This window comes from Antechinus flavipes, chromosome 1, assembly GCF_016432865.1.
Source record: "Antechinus flavipes isolate AdamAnt ecotype Samford, QLD, Australia chromosome 1, AdamAnt_v2, whole genome shotgun sequence".
NCBI classification, from domain to species: Eukaryota; Metazoa; Chordata; class Mammalia; order Dasyuromorphia; family Dasyuridae; genus Antechinus; species Antechinus flavipes.
In genome coordinates, this window is record NC_067398.1 from 197591183 (window position 1) to 197618053 (window position 26871).

The 26871-nt window shown below is 31.8% G+C and overlaps 1 protein-coding gene across 1 annotated transcript in view; it reads right to left on the reverse strand.

Moving 5' to 3' along the window:
* Window positions 1-26871, reverse strand: part of MAN2A1 (mannosidase alpha class 2A member 1) — a 180702-nt gene that overhangs the window by 144511 nt on the left and 9320 nt on the right. Inside the window, exons 2-4 of the mRNA XM_051994766.1 lie at window positions 14645-14908; window positions 12063-12207; window positions 211-382 (exon numbers count right to left, since the gene is read on the reverse strand). Of these exons, the coding sequence (XP_051850726.1) occupies window positions 211-382; window positions 12063-12207; window positions 14645-14908 (581 nt within the window). The remainder of the gene's footprint in view (window positions 1-210; window positions 383-12062; window positions 12208-14644; window positions 14909-26871) is intronic.

Consider the following 26871-nt stretch of genomic DNA (forward strand, 5'->3'; position numbering starts at 1 on the left):
ATGATTGCTGTAAAACCATTTCTTGGATACAGAATTTTAAAATGTAATAATCCAAAATTCTGCAGGCAAAGGACTCTTTTAAATATAAGATTTTTTTTATATTTTATAATATATTCTTTCAATTGCACAATATATAAATTCAGCATGATTTCCCTAATTAGTCTATAATCCTATGAACTTCCAAAAAGAAATTAATTTTTAGAAACAAACCTCTTAACAGCATCCTTCTTCTGACTATCTATTCCATCCCACCATTTTGAAAAATAAGAGATTTCAGACCACATAAATTTTCTCCTTCTGTCTTCATTCAGCTTTACCACCATGTTATTAAGAATATGCTGGGTTTGGTCTCTAAAGTAGTCATTGAAAGTCTTCAGCCAACCTAAATTGAGACACAAATATACCACACAAATCTGATTTCAGTTAAATCATAGTATTTCAGTTTCAAAGGCAATCTTTTAAGTTTTCAATGCAAAAAGGTTATATAATTTAAAATCTTAAAGAATAGTTGCTAATTGCTATGATTAAATTTGATAATTAACCAAATGGCAAATATATAGCTAGAAAAAGACAGAAATTATCTCTTAAAATAAATATTAAAATGAGGTGCATAAATTGAAGATTAGTCAAAAACAACACAATGCAATTACTCTATCTAATCCTTCTATTTCTAAATTTTTGACAGCAATTCTTCCTACTTTAAAAATCTGAATAGAACAAATAGCATAAAGAACCAGTAGTACTGATTTAAAAGATCTGAGTAGACCTTCTGCATATAGCGCTGAAACTGCTATACTCCATATGCTATTACATTAATCAAATAAATTAGACAAAACATCAAATAAAGTATAATCTTTGCTCCATTATATCTAAAACTCATTTAAAAAGGAAGATTATGACTTTATAAATCAAATTATACTATTTGCAAAGAAAATGAGTGGAAAAGTGTTACTAAAGGTCTTTTCTTGCCAGTTCAAACAGTGGCTTCTAAAGCATGCAATTGCTGGCAAACCTATATTTCTTTTGCTGAAAATGAGTATAAATTCAACATAACAAATTCTTAAGTCTTACATTTTTCCAAGAGTTACTAATAATTTGGAACAGCAGTCAATTTATTTCTTGTAAGTAAAAAACATACATTTTGTGTATATTGTAATTGTGGGCTGGGAAAGGGGAATGAGGAGAGAAGAATCCTAATCTGTGAAATGATTTATTGTAATTAAACTTAAAACTATGAGATCTTAGATTTAAAGGCAAATGGAACCTCAAAAGATCATGTATTCCAAAGCTTTCATTTTATAATTCCATGGCTGACGAATAATAAAGTTAAGGAAACTGCCCTAGATCAGATGGGTAGTAAGTAATAATCAGATTTTGATTCCCTGGCTTCATTTCTGGCACTCATTCTACAGCACCATATCATTTGGAGGTAATTTGTGTTCTCACCAATGTTTTTTAATAGGATTCTGCAGAAACTATCTTGGAGCCCAAGATTTGTTCTAAAATGGAGGAAATGGAAAAGGTACAGGTCAGATAACATTTTTTTCAGTCCAGAAAAGAGCCCTCTGAGGCCATGGAAATCCTCTTACTGAAAATTTCTAGTAATCCCTCTTAGCAAAAAAACCTAGGACAACTCTAACCTAATAAGAATTTTAGATCACCTTATCCAATGGCCAACACTTCTTTCTACTAACTATATCTCTTCCACAAACAAGATAATTCATGGCACTTCAAAAATTATAAATGTGAGAAAACCCCAAATCACCAAAATCTAATTTTGATAAAATGGCCACACTTTAAGACTAACTGAATGCTATACAAATATCCAACTAGTTAGCCACATAACTGTTATAAGGACAATAGTCAATCTAACACACTATTAAAAGCTTCAGCACAATTAATTATATTTACTTTAGCCAGTAATTTATTGTCCAGGCTACCAAGACACTAAAATAATCTTGTTAAGCCAAAATAAACATTATAAATCAATGAAATAGGATTCTTCTTGAAACGAAATTTTTCTAAATTTAAAGAGTTAAACTGATTTATTCCAAATTGGTTTTATATTATTTGGCTCAGTTTTCTTATCTCATTAAGTTTCAATTACTTTGGTTCTCACAAAACTCACAAAACTTTTAGCATACATCAAACCTTATCTCTAAATTCTTTTTCCATTGTATTCTTTAATAACATAACTATATCATGTATAAAAAGTATTATGTTATGTATTGGTCAACCTGCCATCTGGGGGAGAGGGTGGGGACGAAGGAGGGGAAAAATTGGAACAAAAGGTTTGGCAATTGTCAATGCTGTAAAATTATCCATGCATATAACTTGTAAATAAAAAGCTATAATAAAAAAAAATTTTAAGTATTATGTTATATGTATTATATTATGTAACATAATTACACAATTACATATGAATGATTATTAAAAGAAACCAATGATCCAAATTAAACTAAGTATTCAATTAAACATTAATTTAATTAAAAATTAGGGTATTTTATAAAGTAATATAAAGTGAATACAGAAGGCAGCCTTAAGACAACTGAAAAGCAAAAGCTATACAATAATAAAATTTTGTTCTTTTCTCTAAGAGGCAATCCCTACAAAATGTAGATTGGTTTGTGAAATTTTCAGCAAGGAATAAAACCCAATGATTAATTCAATTTTCTTACAACATATTTGCTCTCCAAAAGTCAAACACTTCAAACAAATTTCACTTTCTTACACACATTTCCAATATATGTGAAATACGGATTTTATTCAACTATGAAATAAGTCTGTAACTGACACTGATAGCCTCATCTATTTTTTTATGTAGAAATTATATAAATTATTTTTTACTGATCCTACACAATAGCATAATCTAAAACTTCTGATTCTGAAAGTCTTTTTTTTTAAAGAAATAGGTATAAAACTTCAATTCTCTATTTTAAAAAAGCCAACCTAAAAGATTTTATTTTGTGGTAAAAAAAAACTGTGTTTATGATTCAAATTATATGTGGTTCTTGACCAATGTTCAAACCATGTTCTCCCCCTCCCTCCCATTAACAATAACTTCCCAAAATAACTTAGTCAAATTATTCTACCATGGGGCACAAATTTCATAGAGAAAAATCATTTTGACAACTAAGGTGAGGATAAATTGAAACGAAAAGAGACTTTAGGGTCTTGTAGTAAGATCGGGACTATATAAGTGAAGTGTATAAGAAAAAGAGATACTATGAAGGTAGGAACATCAATATATTAGTCTTTATTGTTTTTGTTTTTCAGTTGTGTCCAACTCTTTTTGAAGATTTTTTTGGGTTTTCTTTGCAAAGATACTAGAGTGGTTTGTCATTTCCTTATCCAGCTCATTTTACAGATTAAAATACTGATGCAAACTTGCCCAGCATCACAATCAACAAGTGTTTCAGACCAGATTTGAATTCAGAAAGATTAATTCTTTTCTGATTTCCAGGACTGGCATTCTACTGCACCACCTCACTGTTCCTAGAATAGACTGGCTAGACGGGGAAAATGAAGATAAAGACTAGATAATGACAGCAACACTGTAAACCTGGGAAGATGATGGTGCTTTTGTCATTAATAATAAGAACAAGGTTTTAAAGTATACAAAACACTTCACATAATCTTATTTTATCCTTATAACACTTCTACAAAAGATATTATCATCATACTCACTTTATAAGGCAACTAAGTGCTACAGTAGATAGAATGCCAAGCCTGGAGTCAGGAACACTCATCTTTCTCAATTTCAAATCTGGCCTCAGACACTTACTAAGCTGTGTGTGACTCTGGACACGTTATTTATGTTTGCCTCAGTTCTCTCATTTCTTAAATGAGCTGGAGAAGGAAATGGCAAACCACTCCAGAATCTTCCAAGAAAACTCCAAGTAGGGTCACAAAGATTTGGATCATTTGGTAAAGGTAAAAATGTTGTAAATCAAAATATAATAGTCAAAGAAAGTAAGCAGATTTGTTAATTTAAGCCACTTGGCAGATTAGCAAAGGATGGCAGAAACTAGGTGAAAAAGTGATAGTGCTGAAGGTCTTTTAACCCAACGTGGAACTATGGAAATTTATTATTAATCAGCAAAATATTTATTTGGTACCCAGTAGGCACTTTTTTGCTAGACAGACACACTACACACACACCACACACAAAACAAAAAATTAAAGGCCCTGACTTTCAAAGAGCTTATTCTATGGGGGAGAGCGAGGGAGATGAGAGAGAGAATACATATAAAGAGATTTAAAAATAAATAGAAAATAACATTAGCAATAAGAAGGTAGAAAGTCCATACAGAAGATGGAAAGGTATCACACAGAAGGTAATAATTGAACTTTTAGAAAAACTAGGGACTCTTAAGTGATGATGAAAAGGGAATATATTGTAAGCATTGGAGAAAGTCTGTGTAAGGGCACAGAGATAAAAAAAGGGGAAGTCCTGTGTAAAGAACTCAAAGAAGGTCAGTGTGGCATAGTTATAGCACAAGTAGAGTAGACGGGGGTAGAAGTAAATTATAAAAAGCTTAAAAGGCTAGATTTAAAAAACAGGCTGTGAAAGGTTTTAAATGTCAAAAAGCAGTCTATATTTATCCTAAAAGTAATAGAAAGCCACTGAAGAAAGTGAAAGTGACACAGTTAGACCTCTATTTTAGGAATGTCACTTGGGAATCTATAAGGAAGTTAGGCTAGAATGGGAAGGAACTCAAGGCAAGAAGAGAGACAAAGAAGAATGTACTGTAAGTGAGAAAAGTTGACTACAGCAGATTTAAAAGCAGAAAAGCTTGTATTTTATCAGAAAGTAAAGGAAGCAGGGAGGAATCACTGCAGCAGCTTGATCTTGACACAGTTAAATCTGTGCTTTAAGAATATCAAGTTGTATGGAAGCATTCAACTCCATAATCTTTACAACACAACTTGAAAGATATAAATACTATGATACTACATTCTGGATTTTGTGGGCTAACTATTTTGCTTAAAATATCATGTAATTTGTTAGAAGCAAAATGGAATCTAAGTGACTTATTTCCAAAAATATATTAAAATTCTTTAAAAGATAATACAGATAAATTTGTTCAATGCCCCTCAGAGCAGTTCTATCAAGCAATACACAAAAAATGGACAAGTACATTCACCAAAACATTTACCACTGTCTTAGAAGAGATCCAGAGCAATTTCTAAGTTAAAAATGATTTATTATAAATAGTAAGATTCCCTAGATGCTGTCTGTGGGTGATGTTGTCTTGCTCCTATTAAGCCTAAGAACATTCCAAAGCTTCCTGGCAAAGAAATTAAGATGAAGAATGGTAATTGTTTAGAATAGGACATGGAATTAAATGGACAACCTAATGAACTCCTCCATTTTTTTTTATTTATTAGTATTCACAGTTTTATATGTTTATACAATATCAATAAAACATTTGTTTTAAGCACTTGCTTTGTACAGGTCCTTAGACACAAATATACACACACACATATACAAAATCTCAAATAGTCAGTATAAGTACAGACTGAATTGCACCCAATTTACATAGGAGTAAAAAAAATAGATTGGATGTTTCAGAAATTATAAAGCACTTTTAATAATTCCAAATTTCAACCTGCCGCAAAATTCCATCTACTTAATACCAATATTCTACTATTACTATATAGCAGGAAATAATGAAACACTATAATCTTCAAAAACTAAGACATGAGTATCACCACTGGAAAAGCAAATGGTAGATATAAGCAGGCTTAAAAATAAGAAATGCCAAAGGATAAAAATAAAAGTAGCCTTCAAAGAAAAATAGGCAGATACAGTTGTAAGAGTGAAGGATAAGAGGTAGACAGTTTTTATGAACACTGCTACCCTCATGATGTTAAAATAAAACCTGGAAGGCTCCCAAAGATATTGAGTGGAAAAAAATAGATGTACAGTGATCTGCACCATTGGAGGAAATGTCTACACTGAAAAGATCAAAGATTGAGGAAATAATAAAATTTTAAAAATTAAACTCTGTTAAAATAGCTCCTTCTATCTCAAAGCAAAAAGCAAAATGGTCACAAGACAAAAAAAAGTTTTTGGAAAAGCTTAAAAGTGACTTTAAAAATCAAATAGAAGAGATTAAGGAAAGACAGAGAAAAAATAATCAAAAAAAAAAAAAAAAAACAAGAAAATGATGAAAAGAAAGCCAACCAATTACAAAGAGATCTAAAAACTTAACAAAGAAAATAAATTCTTAAAAGCTAATGATTTCATAAATCATCAAGAAATAAAAACAAAAGATTGGGGGAAAAAAAAAAGAAGAGAACATCTGAAACATCTAATAAGAAAAACAACTGAATTGGAGAACAGAATGAAAAAAAAAACCAACATAAAAAATGAGATAGTGTGAAGAACTAAAAATTTCTGATCCTTCCCTCTGCCCCTCCCCCCCAAAAAAAGTCTGGCCACTATACTTCAAGAAATTATTAAGGAAAATTGCCTTGAAATTTTAGATCAAGAGAGTAAAACAGAAATGGGAGGGGGAAAGTCCATCAATCACTACCTTATGGGAAGGAACATCATAGCTAAGTTTCAAAGCTGCCAGATTAAGGAAAAAAATATTACAAGCAACCAGAAAGAAAAATTAAAATACTATGGAATTATAGTCAGGACTTAAGAGCTTCTACATTAAAAGACTCAAAGGGCAAGGGAACAATATTATATAAAAAACAAAGGAACTGGTCTCCAAGAATACCTCACCAAGCAAAGCTGTGTCATCTTGAATGGAAGAAGAGAGGAGAAATGAACGTTCAATAAACTAAAGGATTTTCAGATATTTGTGAAGAAAAGAGCAGAACTAAATGGAAAATTAGACCTATAGTAGAAATATAAGCTAAATATTAAAGACCAATTAATGATAAAGGATACAGATAAATTTGTTCAAAATTTAAGGTCAAATTATAATTACTTCATAAGGTCAAAACATTTACTTTTTAGATGAGAAAACACCTGTAATTCTTAAGAATGTTATCTATAGACAGAAAGTTTGAGATGCAGGATGCTGGTATGACCCTAAAACATAAAACTGGGTAGGGGAGATAAAATGAAGGAATTATTTAATACAAATGAATTATGAATGGAAGAACTATCACAGTAGAAACAAAAATTACAGAAATGAAAAAACTAGAATCTTATTGTCATCAGAACTGGGTTAAAAAAAAATAACATCCATCTAAAGTGGTATAAAAGTCTTAAGATACTGAGAAACAGAACAGCAAAGGGATAGGATAAGGGAGGAATTTCAAAAGGGTATACAAAACAAGAAAGTGGCGAAAAAGAAAGGGACTTTGAGAAGGGTGGATAAATTACAAAAAAAGGAAGACAAGGGGAGAGGATAGGGAAGGGATTTTAAGAACAACTTTGTGCAAATAAGTCATTTTAACTACAAAAAATGTATGACTAAAGATATTATATGCATTCAGAGAAGCTATAAACAGATTTTGGGATGAGTGTGTACGTGTGTGTGTGTGTGTGTGTGTATGTGTGTGTGTGTGTGTGTGTGTGTGTGTATGTGTGTGTATGGGTAAAAGCAGGGGGGGGAATGGGGAAAAATAAAAAGAATTTATTATATTTGCTTATTTCATCTATATTATATTCAAAATAGCAAATATTATACATGACAGATTTTCAACTTCATCTGTAATAATCTTTTTATTATACTATGTTAAGAAAAGCTTGTTTTATTCCAAGAATTTAAAATATTTTTTAAAAAAATCAAATAAAAGATGTCTGAGGATATATAAGGTAAAAAAAGAGAGGGAGAAAAGAAGAATGATCAAAAACCAGGATGAAGGGACACCTAGTTATCAAAACATTGAATGTGAATGAAATGAACCCACCCATAAAACAGAAGTGGAAAGCAAAATGATTCCCAAAATATGTTGTTTACAAGAAATACATTTAAAACTGAAATATACAAAATAAAATAAATATCTAGAGTACCCTTTATTATGCTTCAGCTGATCCAAAAAAAAAAAAAAAAAAGGTAGCAATCATGATCTCAAAGTTAAAAATTAAGAGATTTAACTAAAAGAGATAAAGCAAGGAAACTATAATATGATAAAAATTACTGTAGATAATGAAATAACAGCAATATTAAGCATATATATATACATATACCAAATACTACAACATCCTATTTTTTATAGGAAAAGCTAAAATAATTATAGATGAAAGAAATAGCAGAATTATAACAGCAGGAGACTTAAATCTGCCCCTTTTAGAACTAGATAAATCTAAACAAAAAAAACAAAAAAAAAGGAAAGAAATCAAGGGCATGAATAGATTCTTAGTAAATCTACTATAAAACATTATCAAAGAGGGGAGATAATTAAATGGGAATAGAAAGAAATACATTTTTTATAAAAACTAAGCATATATTAGGGCATGAAAAGTTGATAGCTAAATGCAGAAAAGTATAAACATTAAATACATCCTTTTCAAATCAAAATTAAACAAAAATTCAATATGGGATCATGGGAATACAGATTTAAAATTAAACGGATACTAAGTAATCTAATTTTAAAAGAGGAAGGTAAAAAACACATCATAAAAACAATAATTTTATTGAAGAGAAAAGTATTAATGACACAACACAAAAACCTATTTGATACAGCAAAAGCAGTAATCCAAGGAAATTTACATCAATGCTTCCATCAACAAAACAGAGAAAGAAAATACTAATGAATTAGGTGTATAATTCAAAAAAAAAATTTTTTTAAATAACCAATTAAACACCAAATTGTAAATCCTAAAAATTAATAAAAATTAAATTGAACAAAAGAAAATCATGTAATTTAGTGAATAAAATTAGAAAGTGGTTTTATGGGGAAAACATTTATTAATGATTTTTAAAATAGGAAAAACCAAACTCTAGTACCAAAAATGAAAAGGATGGGTATACTACTAATGAAAATGAAATTAATGCACTTCTAAGGAGTTATTTTACCCAATTATATGTCAATACATGTAACAAGTGAAGTGGAAGAATATTTATGAAAATATCAACTGCCTAAATCAACAGAAGAAATAGAACAAGTAAATAAGCCTGTTTTAGGAAAAAGAAAGTAAATAGATCATAAATGAGCTTTCTAAGAAAAAAGCATCAGGACCACATGGATTTACAAGTGATTTTACCAAATATTTAAAGATCAATTACTTCCAATATTAAATTATTTGGAATAATAGCCAAAGAAGTCCTGTCAAATTCCTATTATGAAACAAATATGGCTCTGATATCTAAACCAGGAAATGTAAAAACAGAGGAAGAAGATTATAGCTCATTTTTAATAAATGAACAGATTCAAAATTTTGAAATAATACTAGAGAGGACACTACAATATGTCACAAAGATTATACATAATGACTAAGTGGCATTTGTACCAAGAATTCAAGTATAGCTTAGCATAAGATTAACACTGATTCTATCAATGACAAAAGTAATAAAAACCATATGAGTATTTCAACTGATGAAGAAAAAACTTTTGACAAAATAACATCACTCATTCCTATTAAAAATATTTGAAAGTATAGGTACAAAAAAAGTTTCCTTAATATAAGAAGCATCACCTAAAACCATCAGCAAGCATTGTTTATAATGCAGATAAGCCAGAAGCCTTCCCAATAAGGTCAAGAGTGAAATAAGAATTCCTAATATCATTACTATTCAATATTGTAACAAATGCTAGCAATACCACTAAGAGAAGAAATTGAAGGAATCAGAATGGGTAATGAAGTAATAAAATTATCTCTCTTTGCAGCTCATTTGTTAATCTACTTGAAAAATCCTAGAGATTCAATTAAAAATTAATGGTAACAATTGATGAATTTAGGAAAGTATCAGGATACAAAGTAAACCTATACAAATCAAATTTATATTCTATATTTCACCAAAAGGAAACACGGCAAGAAAGGATAGCAAAAAGATAATCCATATAAAATAAAAATTGATAGTATAAAATACTTCAGCATATACCTACCAAAACAAACCCAGGAATTACATGAATATAATTATAAAACACTTTTTACTTAAATAAAATCAAATAGAAATAATTGGAGAAATACTAATCATTCAGAGATGGGAAGAGTCAATATGATCAAAATGACAATTCTAAACTAATCAATTTATTCGATGACATCCCAATTAAATTACCAAAACATTATTGTATTAAGTAAGAAAAAATAATGAAATTAATTTGGAAAAACAACAGTCAAGAAAAAATTACTGGAGGGAAAAAGATGTAAAGCAAAAAAAAAAAAAAAATTAGGGGCAGCTAGATGGTGCAGTGGATAGAGTATCAGCCCTGAAGTCAGGAAGACCTGAGTTTAAATCTGGCCTCAAGACACTTTACACTTCCTAGCCGTGTGACTCTAGGCAAGTCACTTAACCCCAATTACCTCAGAAAAAAAAAAAGAAAAAGAAAAAAATGTAGCTATACCAGATCTTAAACTATAAGACAGTGATTAAAACTATATGATACTAAGAAAGACAGACCTGTGAAATAAAATGGAAATACAATATATAATAGCAAATGATTATAATCTTATATTAATACAACTATAAATTGTTGTATTTATGAATACCAAATAAGAATTGGTAAAAATTGTGAGGAAAGCTGGAAAAGTGGCATGGCAGATATCATTGCCAAGATAAAGTCAAAATGGATACATGACCTCAATTTATAAGGAGATATCATAAGAAAACTAGAACATGGAATATATTACCTATTTGATTTAGGAATAGGAGAATAATTTATGAACAGATAAGAGATAGAGAACACTGAGAGAGATAAAACAGATAACTCTGATTAAAGTTAAAATACTTTTGTACAAATAAAACCAATATAGTTAAAACTAAAAGGAAAACAAAAAATTGGGGGGAAATTTTCTAGTTTCTCAGATAAAGGTCTCATATCTCAAATATATAGAGATTTCTGTCAAATTTATAAATGAATCATTCCCCAACTGATTAAAGGTCAAAGGTTGGGAAGGATTTCAATGATGAAATCAAAACTACATATACTTTTAAATCACTACTGATTACAGAAATGAAAATTAAAAAACTTTGATATATTATCTCATTTCAAAACTATCAGATTAGCTAAAATGACACAAAAGGAAAGTGATAAATGTTGTAAGTGATGTGGGACATAGATTCATTTTCATTGTTGGTAAAACTATGAACTGAACCAACTATTTTGAAGAACAATACAGAATTATGCCAAAGGTTACAAAACAGTGTATGTCCTTTGACACAGCTAACAGGTCTTTTCCCCAAGATGATCAGGGGAAAAGGATAAAAATTTAATATATTCTAAAATATTCATAGTAACTGTCTTTGTGATGGCATAGAATTGGAAATTGAGGGGACTGCCCATCAATTAAGGAACAGCTAAATAAAGTGTGGCATGCGATTGTGATGGACATCTACTATACTGTAACTGTAAGAAATGATGAGCTGACCAATTTAAAAAAAAAACATGGAAAGACTTGCAGGACATAATGAAAAATGAAGTGAGAAGAACCAAGTAAACATTGTCTACACTAAAAGCAATATTGTTCAAAGGGCAATTGTGAACAACTTACTATAAATATTCAATTCAACTATAAAAGACCTATGAAAGAAAACATTATTCACTTCCAGAGAAAGAACTGACAAAGAGAAGCAAACATAATGTCTTTATATTTATTGCTTCATCTGTTTCAAATGGTGGCCTTCTTTAGTGCAAGGTTGGGAGGGGACAAAGAGAGACAATTCATAACTTAAAATATGACAAAATAAATTAATTTAATGTAATTTTAAAAAATTAAACTAGCATTAAAATGTCAGTTATTTAATTTAGCAATTTTTATCTAACTGTTTCACTTACTATTATATCTTTCAAATTAAGATACCTAAGATTCGGTGAGAATTTCAGAAAGAAAAGATATAGCACAGATTTTTTATTCAAAATGTCTAGATTTCTGAGTATTTCAACAATTAGAAATTACAAAATCTCATCATATTCTAATGTGAAAATTTTACCTGGGTCATTATGTGAATGAGGTACAACAAATACTTGAAGGGACTCACTGTCCCATTCATTGTTTTCATATGTAATGTCAAATCCTTGTTTCCAAACTCCTCCATCTGGATTGTCAAATGGAAGAAGGCTGTAAACATTCAACATCTAAAATTTAAAAAACAAACAAAAAACCAAAGGCTCAGTATGAGTTTTACTTAGTTTAAAAACATTATTCACCACAATCAAATGTGATCATTGATATTCAAGATTATTCACCTAATTTAAAAAAATAAAATAACAGTAAAATATCCTAAAAGATAGCAAGTATTAAATTATTAATTCATTATGGGAATTTTATTCCCTGACTAAATGCTAGTCTTTTCCTCACTGTGATCTCAGGTTCTTAAAGGCCAGGGTTAAGTATCCCACCAAAATATCTATTGTTCAAGAAGAAACCTAGTTTGGAAAGGTTTATTACCAGAATTTTAGCCAATAAATATTGAGCATTTCCAGGCACACAATCCATGAAATTAATAGATACTTTGAAGTAATAAATCAAATTATATTTATGCAACTACTCATTGTCATAGATAAGTGGCAATCTATTTTTAAAAGTTTGTCTTTTAAAGACAGACAAGCAGGATATTGAAACAGGCATGCTAAATTTTATTATACATTTAAAAGGAAAATCTACACATAATAGAACTTTAGTTTCACATACAACTCATTTTTTCTGTTCTATTTTTGTAGAGATATCAATTTTATTTGATGATTATTAAGTACAAAATGCAAATTTTCATCTTGATTATGAGACCAAATATTTAGAGCTAGAAGGAACCTTCAAGGTTGAGTCTAACCTCCCATTCATGAGAAAACTAAGGTCCAGAGGTTAAAAGAACTTGCTCAGAGTCACAGAGTAGTAATGGAATCTTTCTTGTTAAAACTCACTCTAAACAAACATCAAGGTAGAAAAAAATAAATGTATCTGATTTAATATGATTATGAAGTTTTTACATATTATAATCTTTTAAATTCACTATCATCATGGAAGAAAGCCCTGTGCAAAGTACAAATAAATCTATTATCAGGTCAAATGATTCTGATTATATCCCACAAACATTATAAAATGGACTCCATGATACTATGGATTACATATAATAATCCAAAAGACTGATTTAACCATTTACTTAGAGAAAGTGAGAGAATGAGAAAAGAAAAAAGTAGATAAACAGAATAGCCATGAAAGTGGATGAGAGGTCCAATGACTTACTAAACAAAGCCTCTATTTTATATAAGACCTATGAAAGATAAATTAGGTGGGTCAAGAACTAAGTTAAAAAAGATGTTTTAAGAAATTTCATTTAAAAGAAAGAAGAGATGCTTTAGGAAATTTCCCAGTGCCTTCAAAAATCCTAAATTACTTGCTCCTCAAGAGACAATGTCTTAACATCAATATTTTCTCGGTATATCTTAAGATTATTAATAAATATATTAATTTCAAAAGAATTACAATAACAGGAGAGCAACTTGGTAGTACAAGCCTGGATCGGAAGGACACAATGTTCTCAATCAGGTATTTGATACTTATTACCCGTGTAACCCTAAGCAAGTTACTTAACCCTACTGCCTCAGTTTCCTCATCTTTAAAATGAATTAGAAGAAAATGGCAAACCATTTCAGAACATTGTTAAAAACAACAACAACAATAACAAAAACAACATAATTTTTAAAAAGGATTAGTATAACACATCCAAAAATCAATTGAAATGCATGTTGGGCATAAGAATGCTGCAGCACCTTACTGAAAATGACCACATTACTAGTAGCATGAAAGAGATTAAGGACATGTAAAAGGAATAAGGAGGTTAAGCAATTATAGTTAAAATGAAAAAATGAAGATAAAAGAGCACAACAGTAACTCAAATGATAAAGATAAGCAATATATTCAATACATGTGCTGAATTTCTATTGGTAATTTAAGAACAACCAAAATGAATCAAATTGGCTAATCAGGCATGAAAGAATTGTGATATCTATATTAGTGGAACTATATTGAACACATCTGAATTTGGATTTCAGTGTTGAAATATATTCTAAACTTCCAACATAATCTTCCTATTTTCTTTTTCATTACTTACATTTTCACCATATTCATTTTTCATCATCCTATTTAAACATGTGACCAAAAAAGGAAAACCCTAATCAACATAGGAAAAGTATTTTGGCACAATTAAAACCATGTTAAAACAAAAAGTAAAAAAATCATTAATAGGTAAAGCACATGCAGAAAATTCAAAGATCTGGAAGGATAATTTGTATCAAAATAGCAAATTTTAAATGTCACCTTAAAAAAAATTAAAAATACAAATATGCAACCAATTTACTGGTATTACTGTTTTCAAATATTCCAAATTACATAAGTATTGTTTATATAAAAAGGCCTTAAGCAAAAAATATAAAGTGTGAAAACACTCTTACAGTAGAGTATTATTTTGGGAGTAAAAAGGAGAAAAATAAGACAGAAGTCAAACAATAAGAGAGCTGAGAAATCATGAAAAAATAATGAAGACAATAACAAAGCTTATTTATGCATGTGTATTACCTGTACGTCTGAATTCTGATTTCCACTTTCTGAAGCAAATGAACAGTCTTCAGGTTCTTTCAGGAAAGATGTTAAAACAGATGGCATAAGATCAGAGATGGATCCTTGACTGACATTATTATTATTTTGAGGACTCTTCTGATCATCTTTAACAGATTCACTCAAATTGATGACAGAGTCTCTAATGTTTGAAATTATTTCATTATTTTCTGCCAGTAAACGTTCTAAATGGTCTATTTTTTCTTGCAATATTGAGAGCTGAGCCTGCAATAAAAGTGCAAAAAACTATTATTCTTCTGTTTAGACAAATTTTTTTTTCTCAAATATCTGATCAAGTGGGCAGCCACACACTTATAATTCCAGAACCTTTAATACCAGAAGGAATTTGGAAAGTAGAAACAGCTGGCAGGAGAAAAAAAAAAAAAGTTTATGCACACTAGTTCACAGTATAAAATAATTACCACAGCTGGAAACACTTTTAAGATAATAATAGCACACAGCCAAAGGCCTCAAGCATTCAAGATTTAATTATTAGGAAATCCCCAAACTGGATCTAACACATCAAGTATTAACCTATTTTATAGTCTAGAGAACTACAGAATGCTTTCTTGGAATAAACAATTGGAATAAAATTGGAATAATTCTTGGAATTAAAAATAATAATAATAAATTAAAATGAAAACAACTGCTTCTAATACAGTTACAAAAAATACGAAAAATGCCTCTTCATATCCCTGAAAATGATCAACTATCAATCACAAAGTTCTGTACAGTATTAACTACACACATAAATAAAAGCAATAATGGTGCTGATAAAAGCAAATCATTTGGTCATTCAAACAGTTTATATCTGGCTTTATATTATAACATATTGTGATTAACTACTATCATATTTTAAGAACATGACTCTTAAGAAGCATAATCCTTTGAATATGCAATATTTAAAAGCAAAAAAGACACTAAAGATTTCTAGGATAGCCCCAAACCCCATTTTTATTTGTATCTCTTCCTACCCCACATCATTTATTTAAAAACTTAATAGTTGCATAATAATAGTAATTGAATAATCCTTTTAAAAGACCATTTAGAATACTTGCTAAGGGAAAAAGTGATACTTATTTCAATTATGAGAAAAACAGAGTGAAAAAAAGTAAAAGCAGCATTAAGATTACAAGTGATAGAACAGCAGACACTCCAAAGGGGAAAGAAAACCACAAATAGGGTAAAAGGACAGAGCAACAGGACAGTGTACCTCATTTGCCCTTAATAACACAAAGGCCATCTGTAATCTATGCATGTGGTGAGGAGAGGGGAGGGATGGAGAAATCTGAATTTCAATACCTTTTACTATATGGACTGTGACATCTCTACAGTGATGAGCTAAACATAAATATACAGGAATGTAGAACTTACTTGAGACAAACAATATATGTATACTACTATTAGTGACACGGAGCCAACACAAAATGTTTCACCTCAACCATATGAAATTGAATTGAACTCACTTCAACATTAGTCAGTTCTGTCAGTTGAAGTACTGGAATTTACATTGTCAGATGGCTTCAAAGAGAATAAAAACTGTCAAGGTCAGCTAACACACTGATGGTAAATTATTTAAATACTTCACAAATCAAGACTAAACTGGAGGGAGAATTGGCGCTTGATTTTTCAAAGTTGATTGACAATGCAGCCTCTGACACCCAGATGCAACAAAGTATGATCTGCTTTGTCTAGCTTTATACTAATTCTGACCTAACCATTGACACAAGAAAACACAGGTTCTTCACGACCAGCACTATACCATCCATAAGTGGAACAGAAAATTGAGAAATCTGGAATGCTGTGGATAAGTTTACTTACCTTGGAAATGTTCTTTTCGTGGACTTTCACATGGATGATGAGGCCGATGTACACATTACCAGAGCTAGCCCAGTATTTGGGACAGTCCAGAAAGAAACTGGAATTTTAGACTGCCTACCAAACTCAAGAGCTACAGAGACATTGTGTTGACCTCATTGTTATATGCATGTGAAACTTGCAGACTTTGTCAGTATTTTGCTAATTTTTATTTTTCTTCAAAAATTATTTGTTATGTAAATAGCTCTCTAGAAGTGGGAGAAAAATGATAAAAGAAATTCTGGTGATATAATGGAAATATCAATAAAAATTTATTTTACAACAAAACCAAAAGAATGTCACTCAAGATATAATAGGACAAGATATATTCCAGAATATTTCGAAAGAGAAATTAAATGCTCAAAACAAGAAATTAGAAAATCAATATAGGTCAGGAGGGAGAACACTTCATGCAAAATTTTAAAACTTTGTTAGCATATTAGGAAAACTGAATTAATGATGGAGAGTTTCTCTAAAGGACAGAAAAAAAAAGATTAACATATTTGGAAAAACAAAAACACTGAAATGGAAACGTGAGAATTGGATGTGGGTTTAGTTTCCACAGAATTAGCAAGTTAGAGAAATCCAGAGCAACGAAAGTGAAATCTAAAGTTTACAAAACCTATAGAGGGAAGCCATAAATTAGAATATGAAAAACACTATGTGACAGTCTTCAAAACTATTTGCTACTGGCTAAATGGATCACTGGAATAGATTAGATACACAAGAACTATAGTAATACAACAGTAATCTATTGTATATAGTAATCTATATACATATACATACATATATATATATATATATATATATATATACGCACACAGAGAGAGAGAGAGAGAGCGAGAGAGAGAGAGAGAGAGAGAGAGAGAGAGAGAGAGAGAGAGAGAGCACTAGAGTTTAATAAATCTAAAGACTTCAGCTTTCTGGGATAAAAACTCAACATTTGACAAAAACTGCTGGAAAAATGGAAAATAGTACAACGGAAACTAGTGTTTGACCAACATCTAATACCCTATACAAAATAAGATTGAAAGGGATTCGTGATTTACACAAAAAGGATGATATGGTATGGAAATCAGTAGAATGAAAGGTAGTCTACCTATTAGTTTTGTGGAGAAGGGAGGAATTTGTGACAAAAGAACAACTAGTGAACATTATGAAATGCAAAATGGATAATTTTGATTACATTAAATAAAAAGATTTTATACAAACAAAGCCAATGCAGCTAAGATTAGAAAAGAAGCAGAAAACTGGGGGGGGGAAGTTTTTTATAGCCCATGTTTTTAATAAAGGGCTTATTTTTTAAATATATAGAGAATTGACTCAATTAATAATACAAGTCCTTCCTCAATTGACAAATGGTCAAAGGACATAAACAGACAATTTTCAGATGAAGAAATTAGAACCACTTCTAGTCATATGAGAAAATGTTCCAAAGCAAAATTGATTAGAGAAATTCAAATTGAAACAACTCTGGGGTACCACTTCACAACTATTATATTGGCTAAGATGATAAAAAAAATTATGACATGTAATTGGGTCAGGGAATCATACTCACATGGGGTAATTAAGCATTCTGGATAGGCTGTAACCTCTGTAGTATCCAGCCAACAGAAATCAGGGAAGGGATTTGTGATTTGGGGTCAGTATATAAAAAAGCCTTGTCTTATTGATTTTAAGCTTGCCTAATAGCTTAGAGTGGGACTCTTGCAAAAACATAAAATAAAATTCTTTCCTGACTTCCATTGATAAGTTTCGTAGAATTCTTGGTAAGAAGCTTGTCTTTCACAGAAAGAAACTGACAAAAGAAACAAAAGGTTACAATACTAATCACACCACATTTCTAAAAATAAAAAATGTTATTCAGTTTCATTTTCCACTACATTCACCAGATTTAATCCCAAATGTTTTGGATGTTTAGTTACTGAGACAAAGATTTATTTTTTAAAAATCTGTTTCCCAGAGGATCTCAAGAGATCTAGAAGGCAGCTCTCAACATGCAGGTACACTCTCTAAGATATTGCTATTGTTTATCCTTCCTTCTAAAAGGCTAGAACATCAGAGAGATGATGCTATGACATGCAAATGAAGTGGATTTGTAAACAAGTCAGCAGTCTCACTTTCTCTTTTGGAACCATCTGAGTCCAGTGCCCAACTGAAGATCAAAAGTTCTGGAGATGAGGTCGGGGAGGTGGTACAGTGGATAGGGCATCAGCCCTGGAAGTCAGGAGGACCCAAGTTCAAATTTGGTCTCAGACACTTAACACTTCCTAGCTGTGTGACCCTGGGCAAGTCATTTAATCCCAATTGTCTCAGCCAAAAAAAAAAAAATTCTGGAGATGAACCCTGATGCATGGGAAACAATGGCCTTCTTAGTCAAGGTGTTTAACAGTACCCTTTCAATAATTAAAGCTAGTAAGAAAGATCAAGAATGGCCTTTTTTACCTAGCTAATATATATATATATATATATATATATATATATATATATATATATATATATATATATATATATATATATATATATATATACATATATACACACATACACACACACACAATCTGAGAAGGGAAGACCTTCAGAGTTTCTGGTTAAAACAGAAACAACTGCTATTTACATTCATCTGAGGTCAATCAAGATCCAAAAGTCAAATGGGGCTTGGCCAGGACATTTTGTTGGTCAATAAATGACAGCAGAGTGATCCGAGTTTAAAACACCCAAAATAATAAAACTCTTCTTTAAATCAAAGGGAGTAACTAAAAATATTTTATACTTGCTTATCATACCTTGTAAATTACCATTGGTTCAAATTTTGATACTATAAGCATATTTTAATATGTGCTACATGTCAACTATTTAGTATGGACCCCATTTTGTGAGTAATGCATAAAGTATATTTATGATCATTTTACAGAATGAAATATAAACTTCATTCTTTTACAAATGGCTTATCTTTGCATATATGAACACATCAATTCTACTTAGAATTTATTTGATGCCTCATCTTTTGTCAGGAATATGATCCCCAGAATCCCTATAGAAAAAATACATTCAGGAATTGCACATATTTAACATATATTGGATTGCTTGCCATCTAGGAGAGGGGATGAGAAAAAGGGAGGAAAAAAAAATTTTAGAACACAAAATTTTACAAAGGTGAATGTTGAAAATTATGTATGTATGTTTTGAAATAAAAATAAAAATAAATAGCTTTAATAAATAAATCTTTATTTGAAATATAAAATAAAACTGCTTTAATAAATTAAAATAAAAAGCTTTAGTAAAAAAAAGAAAAATACATTCAGTAGAAGGGCAATGATTTTTTTTAAAAAAGCAGACACTGCTTAAATGTTGTTTTAAAAAAACAAACCAAAAAAATCCTTAATTGGGTTAATAATTCCCAGAAGTACTATCATAGCAAGCTTCTCTACATTAACAAATTTGTATATACAACACATAACTAAGCAAATTCTCAAGTATTCTCCCTACTCTTTATCTTTGTGGGGGTGGGGGGTGGAGGGAAGCAATTGAGGGTAAGTTATTTGCCCACGTTCACATTAGTGTTAAATGTCTGAGGCTATATTTGAACTCAGATCCTCCTGACTCCAAAAGCCAGTGCTCTATTCACCTAGCCATCTAGCTGCCCATCTCCTTATTTTTTTTTCTTTTTTTTTTTTTAATAACTTTTTATTGATAGAACGCATGCCAGGGTAATTTTTACAGCATTATCCCTTGCATTCACTTCTGTTCCAATTTTTCCCCTCCCTCCCTCCACCCCTTCCCCCAGATGGCAAGCCCATCTCCTTATTCTTTAACAAAATGTTTAGTAACACAAAGACACCACTAAGTAGAGCTGTACGTGATTGATCATGTTACTCATTCTGTTTCAGCAATAGGTCAAAATCTTTAGTTACAAAATAACCTTAAAACTGCTTTTTCCCAATAGTGATAATTTATACTCTGACATTTTTTCAAAGCATCCTTTCATAGAAAAAAAAAAATCCTTATTTGAAGAAAAATACTTATTTAATAAATCTGAAATATATACTATGCTAAGAAAAGCAGAAAGACAAAAGACCAAATAATTATCCAGAAAGTTTCAGTTTTTGCAGCTATAGAGACAATTTTCCAATAACAGAAAAACTATTCCACAAAGTGACATTCTGTACAATAAAATGAAATCTCAAAAATTTCCCTATCACTTTTCAAGGCAATGTCATCATTCTAGTCATTCCCTATCTTCTTCACAATCTTACTCCTCACTCTCATTCACCCCACATACTTAGGCCATCAGATGGCTAATCTTCACTACCATTCTAGAAGAGACCTACCTCTACATTTACAGTCACCACTCTAGTTCAGGCCTTCATTATCTCTCACTTGCCTTCTACTTAGATTCCCTACTTTGTCTAGTCCAATCAAACCTCTCTCTACATAGCTGCCCAAGTGATTTTCCTAAAACTCAGATCTAATATTGCCCACACTCAGCAGCCCCCTGTTACCTCTATAATCAAATATAAATTCCACTACCAGGCACTATTTAAAGCTCTTCACTGCTCAAAAATTATCAGCTGTGCATACCTTTTGATCCAGCAGTGTCTCTACTGAACTTGTATCCCAAAGTGATCTTAAAGGAGGTAAAGGGACCCAAATGTGCAAAAATGTTTGTGGCAGCTCTTTTTAAAGTGGCAAGAAACTGGAAACTGAGTGGATGCCCATCAATTGGAGAATGGCTGAATAAGTTACAATATATGGATGTTATGGAATATTATTGTTCTATAAGAAATGATCAGGAAGATGATTTTAGAAAGTCCTGGAGAGACTTACAGGAACTGCTGCTAAGTGAAATGAGCAGAACCAGATCATCGTACATGGCAACAAAATTATATGACGATCAATTCTAATGGATGTGGCTCTTTCCAACAATGAGATGACTAATGCCAGTTCCAATGACTTTGTAAAAAGAGCCATTTACACCCAGAGAGAGGACAGTGGAAACTGAGTGTGGATCATAACATAACATTCTGACACTTTTTGTTGTTGTTCATTTGCATTTTATTTTTTTTCTCATTTTTTTCCTTTTTCATCTGATTTTTCTTGTGCAGCAAGATAAGTGTACAATCATGGTTACATATATTGTATTTAACATATATTTTAACATGTATAACATATATTGGATTACTTGCTATCTCGAAGAGAGGGTGGGGAAAGGAGGGGAAAATTTGGAACACAAGGCTATGGAAGGATCAATGTTTTGTTTTTTTTTTAAATAACTTTTTATTGATAGAACTCATGCCAGGGTAATTTTTTTACAGCATTATACCTTGCATTCACTTCTATTCCGATTTTTCCCCTCCCTCCCTCCACCCCCTCCCCCAGATGGCAAGCAATCCTTTACATGTTGAATAGGTTACAGTATATCCTGGATACAATATATGTGTGCAGAACCGAACAATTTTCTTGTTGCACAGGGAGAATTGAATTCAGAAGGTATAAATAATCCGGGAAGAAAAACAAAAATGCAAGCAGTTTATATTCATCTCCCAGTGTTCTTTCTTTGGGTGTAGCTGCTTCTGCCCATCTTTGATCAATTGAAACTGAATTAGCTCTCTTTATCGAAGAGATCCACTTCCATCAGAATACATCCTCAAATAGTATCATTGTTGAGGTATATAATGATCTTCTGGTTCTGCTCATTTCACTTAGCATCAGTTCATGTAAGTCTCGCCAGTCCTCTCTGTATTCATCCTGCTGGTCACTGGAAGGATCAATGTTGAAAAATGATCCATTTGGAAGGAAGGAAAGAATAAAAAAGACAGGGAGGCAAGCAGGAAGGGAGGAAGGGAAGAGAGAGGAAGAGGGAGAGAGAAAGAGAGAGAGAGAGAGAGAGAGAGAGAGAGAGAGAGAGAGAGAGAGAAAGAGAGAGAAAGAAAGAGAGAGAGAGAGAGAGAGAGAGAGAGAGAAAGAAATATCTTTTCACAAGTCATGTTTGATGGGATTCCTTGGTAAATGGGTAGGCCATAGGAAGAAGTAATAACAGGGAAAGATTTAAATTACTGTCCAAACTACTCCTGAAGCAATCAAGGAAGAGCATTGACAAGATTATTTCCTTAAGAGGACCTTTGGTTATTCCTTGTGAATTTTCCTTGCATTGACAAAATAATTGTGATCTATAGTTACATTATCCAATTAGAAAATTATGATGGCAACCCCAAGTTTATTTTTCTTCTATAGTGGTGCCCCTATCCCTACTAACTTATTAAAAAGATTAGCCTACTTATTAATCATCCCAATAGGTAACTCCTTTTTGGAAACTCAGCCAGTCAATGGTATTATACTAAAATTTTTGCCTCTTGATTTGGAGATGGTCTAAGCCTACAAATTCTTTTGAGACACCATGCTGAAACTTCTGTTCAAAGCCTCCATTTTTATTGATGTTTTGTTTTTATAAAAAATATATAGATAACTACTAGCTAGTGAGAGGTCTCTTGCAATGGAAACAAAGTAAAATAGTTCAATACAGTGATTTCATCTAAAAGTGCATGCAACATTGTTCATCTTTTGCAGCCCCCCCCCCTTTTAAATTTAGCTGACATCAATTCTCCCTATATTGTGTGTCTTGTTTCTTTGTGTGTGTCTAAGTGTGTGGGTCTTTCGTTTTGTCTCTGTCCATCTGTTATCCCCCTATCTCCGTCTGTCTTTGTCGGGTCTCGGTCTGTCTCTGTCTCTTTGTCTCTGTCTGTCTGTGTCTCCGTCTTCTCTGTCTCTCTGGGTCCTGTGTCGGCCTGTTGTTCATTTCTCTCTCTCTGCCTATCATCTGTTTTTCTCTTTGTCTGTCATTCATCTGTCCGTTTCTCTCTCTGTCTGCCTGCTGTCCATCAGTCTGTCTGCCTGTCGTCCATCTCTGTCTGTCTGCCTGCCTTCCTTCTGTCTGACTGCCATCCGTCTCTCATCTGCCTGCCGTCCATCTCTCTCTCTCTGTGTCTTCCTGCCATCTGTCTCTCTTTCTCTATTTATCATCCGTCTCTCTCTCTCTGTCATCCATCTGTCTCTCTCTCTCTCTCTCTCTCTCTCTCTCTCTCTCTCTCTCTCTCTCTCTCTGTCTTTCTCTCTCTATTGTCCTCACCCCCGTGTGTGTCCCTATCTCTCTCTCTCGTCTGTCTCTGTCTCATCTCTCTCTCTCGTCTGCCTGTCTCTCATCTGTCTCTGTCTCTCCCTCTCCCTCCCCCCTCTCTCGTCTCCCTCCCTCCTTCTCTCTCTCTCTCTCTCTCTCTCTCTCTCTCTCTCTCTCTCTCTCTCTCTCGTTTCCCCCCCTCTCGTCTCCCTCTCTCTCTTGTCCGTCTATCTCTCTCTCTCCGTCTGTCTCATCTGTCTCTCCCTTTCTCTTTTTCTCTCTCTCTAGTCTGTCTGTCTCTCTCTCTCTGACTCTCTCATCTGTTCTCTGACTCTTCTGTCTCTCAGTCTCTGTCCATCTTTATGTCTGCGTCTGTCTTATGTCTGTCTGTCTCTCTCTCTCCATCTGTCTCTCTCTTTCTCTCTCTCCATCTGTCTTACTCTCTCTCCCTATCTCTCCACTTCACCATCATGAAAAAAAAAAAGGAAAAAGAAATGTCTTACAAAAATATATTCAAGCAAAATTAGTTCCCCCAGTGACTATTTATGCAAAAATATGTTTCATCCTGTATCCTAAATCCATGGGACAGCAAGTTTACCTTGGTCCTCTAAAATCATGAATGATCATTGTACTAATCATAGTGCTTATAGCTTCAATGTTGCTTGTTTTCCCATAGCTGTCATTGTATAAATTGTTTTTCAGATTCTTTCCATTTCGCTTTCCATCAATTTATAAAAGACATCAAATTTGTCCATTTGCTCATATTACTATAGTTTTAATTCTTCTGGCTCTGCTCATATGTTGTTCCATGGTTTTTAAAAATCATCTATTTCCTCTCTTCTTACTAAAATATAATAGTATTTAGTAGCATTGACTTAATGCAACTTACTTAGCTCTTTTTGGAAACATCTTAGTTTTCAGTTTTGTCACTACAGAAAGAGCTGCTATAAAAATTTTTTCACATATCCCTAGCTGGATTCAAAGAGCATGCATTACATTAATTTTGAGTGTATAATTCCAAGTTGCTATCTAGAATGATTGTTCCCAATTCACTGGCACTAATAGTTCATCATAGTGTCCATTTTCCCCACCACCCTTTGAAAATTTATCATGCTCCTTTTCTGTTCTCTTTGCCACTATGAGAATAATGTAGAATATCAAAACTTATAATTTTAACTTTTTAATTAGCAACAATTTGGAACATTTTTTTCTATATAAAAACCCTGTAAACACAGGCTTTTTAGGGAAAGAAACCTTTCCCTAAAACTGAGTTTCCATATCTTTAAACCATTTATCAAATGGATCCTTTTTTTCTTAATTTTTTTCTTAAATTTTTTTCTTAAAAATTTGAGTTCATATTTTATATGAAATGAAGACCTTGAAATAAAATAAAGCATGAAAATGAGAACTTTACCAGAGATATTTGCTGCAGAAATTTTTTTCTATTTCCTTCTCAACGTTAGCAATATTAGATTTGTTTGTGCAAATTTTTTTTAATTTTTTCTAATAAAATTCTCCATTTTACTTTCTATGATCCTATATATTTCTTGTTTGTCAAGAACTCTTCTCCCATTCATGGATCCATAGGTAATTTTCTTGATAATTCTCTAATTTGTTTATGATATGACCTTTTAAATATAATCTTCTCCAGTATAATAAAAATAACAATACTCCCTAAAATTATTTATTCAATGCCATACCAAACCACTTTGCTTTACAGAACTAGAAAAATAAAATTTATATGGTGAGGGTAAAAAAGATCAAGAATCTCAAGAGAAGGAAGAATGAAAAGCAATGGGAACAAAAGGAGCCTTTGCAGTACAAACCTCAAGCAATGCTACAAAGCTGTTATTATTAAAAACAATTTGGTGCTAGTTAAAAAATAGTGAGACAATGTCTTTCTAGTCTTCTTACACATTACTCCCATTCACAAATTCAACTGTCCAGGCATCCAAACACACTGGCTTATTTGTTATTCCTTGAATATAATACCTCATCATGCCTTTGCACAGGCTGCCTCTACTGCTCCATGCCTACAACGCTCTCATCTCCTCTTCTTAGAATCCTTAGGTTTCTCCAAGACCCAGCTCAAGCAGCACCTACTACACATTCCAGATCTAGCTATGTGTATGTGTGTGCATAAGACACACATATACAAACACCTCTATTTCTACCAGTACTTTGTCTTTTAAGTCTACTCACTGACATTTTTGTTTTGTCCCCAATTTGAATGATAAGATCTTTGAGGGCAGAGAATGTTTCAATTTTTTCCTTTGAATTCCTAGTATTTAAGATAGACCTGACACACACTAAGTGTTTAATAAATTACTGATTGATTGCAAAAGGGATAAAAAGGAAATAACTGGAACTAATCAGTTTACCCAACAAGCACAATATAGCAGAAATTTTGCTTTATCAAATAAATAGATTATAATAATCTGTAATATGCATACCAAACAAAGCATAAGACTAACCAGATGCTTCATGACAATGAATGTAAAAGTTGCATATGGTACTGACAAATATGTATATTCTTTAGCAGTCCCATTTAGAAGATGCCAAGTCTTTTAGTTTTAGTTTCCCCAGCAATTTGTTCAGTTCCTTATTTTTCCTTTTCTTTAACTGTCTGCTACACATCCAAAACTGAGACTTTGAAATCTCCTGTCACTATAGTATGTTACTATTATTGTAGCTCAACTAATGTTTCCTTTATGAATTACATTAAAGCATTTTGAAGTATAAGGCTAATATTAGTTTGTTCTGATTTCTTCATAGAACAATGCAATTTCCTAGGTTCAGCCTTTTTAATTTTTTTTTAATTTCTTTTGCTTTGCTTTATAACCTGATCACACTATTTTTTTTAAATTTTGATGCAGTAAGTGTCTCATTTTTATTCTGTTTATGTCTTTTAGGTGTATTTCTTGAAAGCAACAGATTGTGGGGCTTTCTTTTCTCATCATATCTGTCATTCTTTTTCATTTTATTGGCTTCCTGGATTACCATTCCCATTTAAAGTTATGAAGCTTAAGTTTACATTTTCATCTTTTTTTTTTTACTCTTTCCTAAATTAGGATTCTTCTACCTCTCTTATGTAATCCCAATACTATGTCTCTCTAATTATTTTACCTTAATCTGTTTTAAGGTATCCCCAAATTTCATTAGCTCTCTTCCCCTCACCCTTCCCATATTTCTCTAGTTTTAAGAGTTTTATTAGTTC